This window comes from Apaloderma vittatum, unplaced genomic scaffold, assembly GCF_000703405.1.
Source record: "Apaloderma vittatum isolate BGI_N311 unplaced genomic scaffold, ASM70340v1 scaffold21023, whole genome shotgun sequence".
In the NCBI taxonomy this organism is placed as follows: Eukaryota; Metazoa; Chordata; class Aves; order Trogoniformes; family Trogonidae; genus Apaloderma; species Apaloderma vittatum.
The window spans coordinates 2,967-14,500 of NW_009706650.1; the positions used below are offsets into that span (position 1 = coordinate 2,967).

The 11,534-nt window shown below is 40.9% G+C and overlaps 1 protein-coding gene across 1 annotated transcript; it reads left to right on the top strand.

The window, feature by feature from the left end:
- Positions 1-1,233: 1,233 nt before the first annotated feature.
- On the top strand, positions 1,234-10,084 carry LOC104271265 (poly(A)-specific ribonuclease PARN-like). The gene is made up of 3 exons (XM_009865882.1): positions 1,234-1,403; positions 7,879-8,072; positions 9,640-10,084. Exons 1-3 carry the CDS (start codon positions 1,333-1,335, stop codon positions 9,690-9,692), a joined length of 318 nt encoding a protein of 105 aa, XP_009864184.1. The 5' UTR covers positions 1,234-1,332; the 3' UTR covers positions 9,693-10,084.
- Positions 10,085-11,534: the final 1,450 nt, after the last annotated feature.

Here is an 11,534-nt window from a genome sequence, read left to right on the forward strand (position 1 = left end):
TTGTGGCGGCATCGCTGTGCTGCGACTGGTGTTTGTTTCCCGGTGGCACAGCCCGTGTGCAGAAGAGCCGGTCTGTTTGGAAAGAGGAACAAGCCCGAATCTGCCCGTCTTCCTCACGTTTTCTGAAGTGGGGTGTTGGAGCTTGCTCTTTGTAGTGCTTGGGCTCGAGCTGGTACAGAATACCTGTGTTCAGGAGGGCAGGACTTCAGGTGCAGTCAGGAAGTTGGATACATATCTGCAATTTCTACAGAAAGACTGGAAGTACGTAAGAAAATCAAGACTCTGTCTTGGCTACAATTAGAGTATTTTCAAATTCGCAACCCAAGTCTGTGAAAAACGATCTGGGTTTTTTTGTGTGTTTTGTTTTGTATTTAAACTTGTTTACTGCTTGGTTTACAGTACTTTCTTTCAGGGAGTTAGGCTGGGAACAGCAGAGGACACCATTTGACAGTCAGTTTAATTTGCTGATTCATCTGTTCTGGTGATGGCTTCAGGCCAGAGCTTGGCTTGCAGACTAAAGACTGAGAGCTGGGAAGATGCCGGGAGTTGAAGGAATGTTGGTAAATTGTTGCTGAGTGAAGGCCATGAAAGTTTATTTTTTAAGTGATTCTAATTTTACATTGACAGAAATCTTTTTACCTTGAGCTCCCAATCTTTCTTTAAATGGAGAAAGATACAAGGCTGGAACAGCTGGGTATTAGTTCAGCGCTGCTTCCACGGGTGTCTTGTATAACCAAAAATCAGCTTATGTTTCACAGCAATTAGACAGAGTTTTGGCAAAGGCTTTGCAAATGTCGTCTTTTCCTGGCAGACTTGCAAAATAAACCTGCTGGGTTAAGTAATGAGACTAAAAAGGAAAAAAATGCAGGAAATCTTTTCTTACCAACAAGTAACCTGGAAGAGGGTTACAAGTGGAGAATGGATGGTTTGTAGTTTAAAAGAAAAGTCCTGAGTAGATTTAACCCTTTTTGTACGAAGTCTGACTCTTGAGAAGAATTCTGAACATCTAATTCAAACATACCGTGTCAATTCAGGAGAGTACGGCATTTTCTTTTTTTCTTTAATAACTAACAGGGGAACTAGAAGTCATTTCTGTGAACAGAACAAATAGCCCACTGCCTTCTGCTTTCCAAAATAGGTTATTTCAGGAGAGGGCATGCTGTCATTTAAGTGTATGTAACAGTGCATATAACATAACTCTTCTTCCCCATAGCTGTAAACACCAGCAGGTATGCTGAAAGTTATAGGATCCAGACATATGCAGAATATGTTGAGAAAAAACATGAAGAAACACAGGCAAAGAGAAAATGTACAGAAGATAGTTGGAAGGAGATGGAGAGAAAGCGGTTAAAAACTCAGTGCACACCTTACGTTTCCCAGAGTCGATACTACTGTGTTAACAGGTGAGACTTTTCCTGCATTGCCAATTCTTGTGTTTTTATTGCATTTTTATTAGGAGTCCAGCAATTTTCAGGGAGTTCTTAACCAGTAGGTGACTTTTTTTTTCTCTGTGCATATTTCTTTGCATGTACATCAGTAGTGGTGCGTCAGCTGTCACAAGATCATAGGTAAAGGAGAGGAGGGAGTTTTGTCACAAATAGGATATGACAAATTTTTAAAATACTGGGATCTTGAGGGCAGGTCAGATCACAACTTCTGAGCTTGATGTAGCAGTACCATTTCTTATAACCCAAATAAATGAACTATTTTCTTTCTTTTGAGACCTCTGAGTGGCTTGTGTCATCTTGTACCCCTGTAAAGGCCACCTTGGTTTTTGAATGGCTTTCCGTGGTGATAATAGTGCCACAGAGAAGGGTATAAATTACCATCTTGAGCAGTCCTGATGAAGCCATCCTCATAGTGATGGTATGTGCATGGCTTTAAGCTGTTGGAGTAGAACTGGAAAAGGGGTTTAGATCATTACTTAAGGATGAACTTAAGTCCAGAAATGCCATTTTTGATGCTGGTACAGTATGTTCCCTGTGTGTTTCTTGTTCTGTTTTTACTCTTCTGTATTAAGGGCAGGTCTTGGATGTGGTGGTAACAGGAGGCTTCTTTCTCAGTCATCGGTGTAGCTATGGAGGGAAGGGTCTTTTGGCGTTAATCCAATGGTATAATTAACCTTTCAGGTTACAGCCATTGTTTCTTTCCCCCACGTCCCCCTGCCCCTGAGTCGATAAATTCTGTATAAAAGTAAGTTTCAGTGGAGTGCATGTTACATTACTGTAAGGTGGTGGGGTTGGTTGTTGTTTGGTTGGTTTTAGTTTGGGGGCAATTTTTTTGTTGTTTTTTTTTTGTTCCTGGTTAGACAGACCAAATGAGACGGCCTTAAAACCAGCACTGGGGTCTTTCTGCTTTATCTTTCTTGGGAATGCTCTAAGTTCTAGCTCTCATTATATCTTCCTGTAAATGTTATCTGTCATGTAACAAATATACTAAATTACTTCTGTTCTTCTCACTTACATGAGCTTATGACTTGCCTACTTTGCAAAATGAAACGCAGGTGTGTATTTTGGCCAGCTGTCAGGTGCTCATGGCTGGTGTCATGGTGGGAATTCTAAACGTGTTAGAGACATGCTTGATTCTTAAAAACCATATGGAGGAACCTGGTGATAAAAGCCATATTACATGAAGTTACTTTAATTGAACTATTGTACGTAGGAAAACTTGGGAGTGCGTGCTGCGAAGAGAGGAGGAGCTGGAGAGGTTGTCCTGGCAGCAGTTTACATGTGGCTGTGGCTTAGCTCTGCAAGGGAGTCTCTGTTAGACAGTCTGGAAAAACCCTTCCACGTCTTGAGTCCACTGCAAAGAAACACGAAGCCCTCGTTTTATTTCTACCAGAGGAAGTATCTCAGTGTTTTCTGGGTATCTCAGATTCTAGACGGTAGGAGTGACAGCTTACCCTTTGAACCACAGGCAACTCCTTTAACGTAATCTTTGGGAAACAGTAAACTCATAAAGCTGGTTTTTGGTTATCTGCTAAAGAAGTTTGAGGACTACTGCAAATGTATAATTTGGAAAATGGCTGAATACAGGTGTCAGTGAATTACTCCTTAAAATTATGATATGCTGCAACAAGTTATATGCCTAAGCACTTAAAATCTCCTGGAAAATTTTTAATCTATTTTCTTCTGGTGTTGTAAAATTCCACAAGAAGCAGCCTTGGGTTTAGATGATCAACACTTTGATAGCATTGGATAGCAACCTTAATTTGTTGGTAGAACTTCTTTTGTAAGTGATGTTGGATGAATTTTTGGCCTCTCGTTTTTCCAATAGTAAAGTGATTTGGCTCTGTCCCAAATTCCTTTTCATGCAGGTCTTTTGATGTGTTTTTGTTAATTTTCTTTTTATTTGGTATTAGTTAGGTTGTGTTCTCGTGTCAACTGGTCTTGTGCAAATGTTCCCTCTTAAGTGTGATCTGGTCAAGTATAACATTGAACTACAAACTTTGTGGTCTTTCAGTTCACTCAAGATGAACAGTTGCCTTTTGCTTCCAAAGAGACCTGAAAAATACCCATTTATCTATTATATATAACCATTTGTATATAAAATACAGTCTATATAACATAAATACAGATTTATATGAAGCAATTAGGAGAAATGTGTGTGTGTATATAGTTGAGCACTCAGTACTGTGATGCATCTAGGAGCTGATCTCTTAGAATACCTTCATGGAACCTCATTATTTATTTTTTATTTAATAAGCTTGCTGCCTCAGTTTCAGCAGCTGTTCCTCTCCCTGATAACAATATCTCTTGACAACTTTTTCATTCAGTAATGAAAAGGTTGGGTATTTCTTGTAAGAACTTTTTGCCTTAAATGGACAGATTGGTATGTATGTAACAAAGCTACTCTAATTCCTATCTTACTAAAAAAACTACAGTCCCATCTTGAAGAGGAACTACTTCTCAGAAAATAGAGTACAATAGTATTAATAGCAGTCACAAGGCAAAATCACTAATAATTAATATATACCCCTTGCATAGAACTTTTTGCTACTGTTAGATATAAAATGCTATTTTAATGGCAATACGCCTGACTGTTAGTGTCAGATGGAGGACTAGAGGAAAAACTGATCCATCTGAGGAAACTTCAAGTAGCTGATAAATGCCCTTCTCTGAAGCTGTTCGCTCTTCAGAACACACTTTTGAGATGGTCGAATGGCGGCCTCTTGCCTGTGACACCGCAGCAGCGACGTGCCGAGCCAGCAGCCGTCTGCCAGCTCTGCCGGGACTCTTAACACACGTGGATTCCTTAGCAAAATAGCCTTAAACCATAGCATGAGAAATCAAATTAGGTATGGTCTGTGTACAACTAGGTATCCTGCTCTGTTTAGACTTACTTATTCTAATGTTCCTGATCATCTAAGAGTGAAATAGAATAAGACCAGTGGCAAAAGACTTATTCTAATGTGACATACAGAAAAGCGATACGCTGGTTTGCATTACAAATTTTCTAGCTAAAACCGAGAGGGCTGCATCTTCTGTCAAGTGCGGGTGCTGTTTGTGATGCCACTTCCTTGAACGCCTTTATTTTACTGAAGATATTTTATTTCATTTTTAAAATGTATTTCTGATAAATTTTTGCCCTTTTTTTTTCCACAGAAATGGTTATTTGTAGTGGTTTATTGCTAAATAATGGCTAACGCTTGGAAAAAGCTGAGTCATTAGAGATACAGATATTGCAAGTTACAGTATTTCAGTATTATTTTAGGTGATTTCAGCTGCTTTTAAACTGAAATGACAGATTTTTATGATGGATCTCTAACTGCTCCCCTCTTCAATGTTGTTCAAAGAGACAAGAGAACCCAGGGATTATGTTTTCATTTAAATGAGATTCTCTTGAAGTTGGAGGTGTGTCTCTCTCCAGGGCTATCCAAGATGCTCTGTTGTGATGGACGCAGGCTTTTTAAAAGTAGGACGTGCTTTTCCAAAACAGAAGATATTTAACGCTACATCATCGTTACTGTTTTCCCACCTTTGCCCCCGCTCCAGTTTCTGATTGTTTCGAACTCATTGTCACAGTGCTGGCTGGCTTGCTGCTGTTGAGCAGCAGAAGTGCCGATACCCCGTTGGTGGGCAGTTGAACCGGGGGGAGCCCCTGCCCCTGGTGGCCGCAGTGCTGTGGCAGTCCTCCACATCCCGGTCCCATCCGATTGTGGTCTGGACCGAGGGTGCTAGGCAGACTGCTGTAATTCAACAAAAACATGGCGTTCTCTGTTGGTTAGGATTGTACTTAATAGAAAGAGAAATTGAGACAAAAATCCAGATTTTCTGATTCTACCACCTTCTTCCAGGGGCAGTCATCCCTGCCTGGGTTGTCTCTGGGCTGGCACCAAAGGAGGCCACCGGCAGGGAGAGGTTGGGGAAGCCGGACTGGTGGAAATGGCCCATGTTGGAGAGGCTTGGGACCCACCTGCCATCACCACTCGCTGCTGGGAAAGCCACAGTGTGTTCTCAAAGCAGATTTGCCACTGGGGGTTTTGTGGTTGTCCTGCCACCCCCCAGAAACTGTGGCCAGTAATTCTATGTTAAAACTGAAAGCAATTTCCATAAATTTCAGAACCTCTTTAAATATATTCTTAAAAAAAAATCATTGCCTGTTGTACATGTGGGTTTTTAAAGCTAAGTGTTGCATTTGTTAACGGATGATGTAAATCTCAGTCTCTGAAGGGTTCAGGTGTCCAAACAGTTGCGGGTCCTCAACACGTGTGTCTGAACGGGACCATTGCTGGTAGCTGTTAGCTTGGTTCTTTCACTTTGTTTAGTCATTTTTCAGGGGAGTAAGGAAATTGAGACAGGATCACAGAACGGCCTAGGCTGGAAGGGACCTTAGAGATCATTTAATCCAACCTCCCTGTCATGGGCAGGGACAGAAATAGGGACATGATTCAGAATATCTGTTATAATAGAAAACTGAACTTTGCTCTACAACCACACTGATTGCTCCCGTTACTAAGTGCATAAACAATGTTGCTGTAGTCCCTGAATCTTATTTTAGGTCAAAGAAGAATAAGACACAAAAAATTCAGCCTTAGCTATCTAGAATTCATGCAATGGAATGAACGTAGAATAAAATTTACATTTTGGGAGAAGCAAGAAGTCAACGGTTCTTGCTTATAAAATATATATACTTTTTGAATTTTGTGCTGTGTTTTTTCCCCTTAAGGTATCTGCGGGAAGAACATAAAGACTAAAATTGATTTTTATTTTGTACTTTGGTACACAACTAAATATACACTGAAGGTCGAGAACTTGTTTCTCTTTATTTGCAATGACTTCTCAAAAGTCTCAACTTGAAAAAAAATCAATAAGACATTTTATGAAGGGAGCTTCTTCTGACAGCGAATGCAAGTTCTCCTGTAAGAGCTGAGTCCTCACAATATGTCTCAGAAGGCCTGGGGTCATAATGTATGGCTCCTGATATTTTTTTGTCTTGGTTACATATTCTTCAGAATATCTTTCCCAAAAGTAGAATTCTTAAAAACTTCTCTAACCAATGTTTTAGAAGTAGTTTTTAATTTTCTAAATGCTCTTTCTCCACAAGACTTTTATTCTTTCCAAACGTAGGTTTTTACCTGGTTTGAAGTGTATCTGTAGGATTAACGGTTATATCCAGCTTTTTGTCTTGCCTCTTTGAATCGGTGGTGGCTGTGGTGTGACTTGATGACTCGTAAGAACGGGTGGGAGAGGTCCCTCTGCGTGTGAACGTCTGGAGGAAAAGCAGCTATTCCTCAGCGTCAGTGGCGTTTGTGCGCCTCAGGTGGAAACACGATCATGGGATGTAATCATGTTTCATGTTCGTTTATTGCCTTTGGACATCCCAGAAAGAGTCTGTTTTAAATTGCAGAATGTTCAGCTGAAAAAATTCCATTTCAAAGCCAAAACTATCTAGCCAAATTTAACAGTCCTTTGACTGAAACCCCACTGAAACACCGTAATTCCCTGCTAGAGGGACCTAAAGGTTCCTAAGTCTAAAGCTACCTTTTTTTTTAATTAATGGTTGTAAAATAGACATTAATTAGCTAATACTCACATATCTAGAAGTGTGTAATGAGAACTAATTTTTTTCAATAGCCTGTTTGCTGCTGCGTTCTTTCTTATGTTCATTTGATTTTAATATCATTTGTCTTTCAAGGAAACTTAACAACAGCATTCTAGTCAAATGAAAATATGCAGTTATTTCAGAGGATGCTGAACCAAGTGGAGCTCTGCGTTGCCCTGCGCGCTCTGTTAGTCAGCGTGCGATGTGGTGTGCTGCTTATCTACCAGCCGCTTGGCGGGCAGGGCTCTTCACTTGAGGGCCTGATCTAAAAGGCAGTGTGTGGAGCTGGCTGGTTTTCCCTGGCTTTGTGTAACAGAAATGCTTTTAGAACTGCGTATAGTTCCAGGAGAGAGGGAGGAGAAAGCACGGAGAAACCTTCAGTATCAACGATCGATGGGATCATAGAATGTGCTGGGCTGGAAGGGCCCTCTAGTCCAGGCCCTGCAGGGGGCAGGGACACCTGTAACTAGGTGGGAGCTGAACAGTTGTGTATAGCTTAATGTCTGCTGAGAATGCCTTACAGGAGCTTTCATAACTAAGAGAATAAAACTTAAAACTAAGCAGGGATGGAGAACATTTGAGTGATCTCATCAGAAGAGGAGCTAAGCCTGAGACGTCTGTGGTACCCAGAATGAGTACCTGCATCTCTGTCAGACTGGATTCATTAGCCAATTTAGGGAATTTTTTGTTAAGTCAGATCTTCTAGATAAAATAATTCCATGGTGCACCATTTACTACAGTTTATTCTACTACCTTTAATAGTTTTACAGCAACTGTTACATACGTAATAGCTTTGCTTGGCTTGTTGGTTATCGTGTTCCTTCTACAATTCAGTTTTACAGGCACCAGTACAGTGGGAAAAAGGAGCATGAGTCCTATTCAGGAAGAAACTGGTTCTGATGATGTGGAAGAGGGAGAAAGCCAAGATCCAGAATATGATCAGACAGACTCCTGTGCAGAGTCCCTTCCAGCTGGTAAGAAGAGAGCCAAAAAGTTCAAAAAGATGAAGACAGAACATGTTCCAGCAGGTAAGCACAATGTTTTGTGCAGGGTTTTCTCTTCTGTTTAGAACTACCCTAGGCCTGAACTGAATTGAAGGTGTTTTCTTGAACATCTTATTGCAGAATAACTTTTAACATCCATTGCAGTCGAGAAAGGTTATTTAAACTGAAGATTGCATCACGTAAAAATTGTTAAAAAGACAACAACAGAAAAAAAACCCCACAAACAAAACCCCACCTGAGACCAAGCAAAGGAAGCAGGATGTAGTTGCTTTCTTACTTGCTTATTTTCTTCCTTAAAACAAAGCTGAAGGAATTAAGCAAAACTGAATAAGCAAAAGGAATAAGCAAAACTGAAGGAATTCTGGAAGCAGGATTCTAGAGCAGGTGTCCCTGGCAATGCAATACTGTGTCACAGAATGTAAGGGTAACTTCGGTGTGGACGCTTTCCCTTACGTTGGACTGGGTGGATTCACAGTGTGCTTGAATACCCAGAGCTGACTTTCCACACGTGTGTCATTAGACAATCTGTGTTGCTTGCAAACAAATCCAGTTTTAACAGACCTTCCTGCTGCCCGGAAAGCTAATACATGCACTCTTCTAATTGCGCTTGAAGAGTATATATCCTGATAATGTTCTACTGACATCCCTTACTTAGGATTATTTGTGAGGTAGGATATTTCTGTAAGCTGAGAAAACAATAGTTTCTCAGTCTGCTCAGAACAGTATTTACCTCTGCAGTTCAGCCCAAACGGTGTCCCTGCCCCTCACCACTCCTCTGGCACGCTGCTTGCCGCCAGGCTGCTTTAGGCTGAGGGCACTGTGACCCAGTCAGTGTTTTATATATTCCCTGGTATAAATCACTAAGCTGCAACTCGGCGGAAAGCCTTTCCTCTCCAGAGCACTTCCTGATGGTGTGCTGACCTTCTGAGACAGCTCGAGGAAGCAGTAAGCTGCCGGAGCAGGCCCTTTAGCTTCCGGGGTGGGGGGTGTTTATGGATCCCTTAGCTGAGGGGTTGGGCAAGACGATGATAAGTGTTTAAAAGTGTTTAAAAGCCCTTCCAAACGTTTTGGATGGGTAGATCATAGTGACCCTTAGCACCTCTTGCAGCGTGCCACACGTCCGAGTCAGCCTTTGGTCACTGGGAAGGCTTGCTCAGCTGGGAGCAGTCAGTCCCCAGTCACTGACGGCTCTGCACTTTGGGTGCAAGCTTGAGGAATTTCAAGTTGTGTGAATTATTGAAGCAGGTAGGAAAAAAAGGAATTAAATAACCTTAGATGACCTAAATTTAAACCTCAAAGTATTTTTTTATTGATCTCTTATTGTTGATTCTGTTTTATTTTTTGTTAGTAATTTCTTGCAGAAGTTGATAAGGCTCCATTAAAGAATTAAGTCATATCTTAATTACTGGTCGTCTGGAACATTGCCTATATTACTGGCACTTGTCAGTAGTGTATCTAGAGCCTCGCTCTAGAGGAGAAAATATGTCTTTGCATGCTCTGAAAGGATAAAAGGATTCTTGATTTAATTTTTGTTAATTCCAGTGTTTGCTTATTGAAGTCTTTAATATATTGTTCCATGACTCTCTTTTAGGAAGCCTCACAAATAGTTCCACTGAAATATTTGAAGTCCCTGAAACATGGTAGGAAACAGCTGCCTTAACAAGTGGAATTGATGGAAAGCAGTTGCGAGAATACACCTTTTGGAAGCCATACTTTATTTAAATAAAGTGGTGTTAACAACGCAGTATGTGTCCTGAAAATCAGTTTAATTATTTTAAACTGTTTATTGAACAATCACTGTTAATTTTACCCGTGTGTATATATATAAACTAGTATGCGATTCGTTGTTGATCCTGTGAAATCCTTGCTGTCGTAAATGAAGTTAGATTTAAGAAGCCAGACTACATGTATTTTGGTCCCGACCCTGGCATGCTGGCTGTGACACGTACAGAAAGCACTGGCACCCGCTGATGTCGCGCTCGGCTGTTTCCTGTGCTTGAGGGCAGTTACCACAAGTCTCCTCGTCCTCAGCTGCTTTCCAGGCCGTGTCAGCATGCTGTCCGTGTTCCCCAACAGGTGGAACTGCAGTTTCACGTGTTGCTTTCTGCCAGTTACTTTATCTGCAAATCTTCTTTAGCTTTCTCTTCTCTACCCCAGCCCTGTGCAGCCAGTATTCACCTGAATTCCGACCTCACGCACGCAAAACCAGTGACTTTCACCCTTGCAAAACCAGTGACTTTCTCAAACGTTCTTTCCTGGTGGGAGGTAGTTTTTCTTTGTTTTCACATCTCTTGCTGTTTTCACTCTGAGGTCTTGATCCGTTTCTTTCCTCCTTCTTCCCCAGCTTGTGGGGGTTTTGTAAAAATGTTTTTGGTACCTGTGACAAACCTGCTAACTGCACCAGCCCTTTATTTGTTTAAAAAAGGATCTGCATTGGTAGATTTCAGAAACTGTTTGATATTTAACATTTTTGTATCATGGAAATAAAAAGCAAAAAATGTATTTCCATAAAATGAAAATTAAAGACATTTTCTTAGGAACTGGTTGGGTTTTATTTATTAGCTTCTGCAGTGTTTTTAGTGAACTCTTCTTTTTTTCTTCATAATATAACAACTTTTTTTGTCAGCCAGTGATTAGCAGACCCCATGAACTACTTTCAAGATATTTGAAGGTAGCAGGATGTCATTTGAAGACATTTCAAGATGCCCTGAACTTGCTTTGCAAGGGGAATAATAATCTAAAGGCATTAAATGTTGAACTGTTTTATTTATAGTTTTGGAATACTACCAGAAGTAGTATAGTTAAGTTGGTTTTTTAATAGCAGCCATATCATCATATTCTCACACTGAAGTGTGGGTAAGAAGAAGGTATTGTTGCTAATTTCCCCTTGCATCACTAATAATACCTTCTTCTTCGGGTTTCAAGAATCCAGAGACTTTTCTTCTCTGAGACTCATGATCTTAGGAATTAATGCTTATATTGCTTTCATCTTGAGTATCCAAACCTACAAAGAAACTGCCAGTTTAGTCACCAGAATATATGCAGCACTTAAAAAGTTCTATAAAACATTCATCTCTTACAGAGTTGATTCAGGTAGTTTATACAGTGTTCTGCCCACATGTCGGGAGGGTGGTGTTACCTGGGTATCCTAAAGAACTGGCGGAACATGATTTGGGAGAGTCATGATGTCAAAAGGATACAGAAGCGTCTAAAGAGGTTGTCAAAGTGTAGGTTACAAGGCAAGAAGTGAGTCTCTAGCCCAAGCTATAGGGGCCTGGGCTGTCACAGAGAAACCACCTGCAGTCGTCACCCTGAGGCCCTTGGGACCCTCGAGTCTGCGGAGCTCACTCTGGAACAGCCGCACTTAGTCCCTGTGGGGAGAAATAGAAGTCTTGGCTGCTCTACAATAGCATCCCTTAAATGCTTTTCTCTTCAGAGTAGGCGGTGTGTATCCTCCTCTAAACTGCAAAGGTTGATAGATATTCC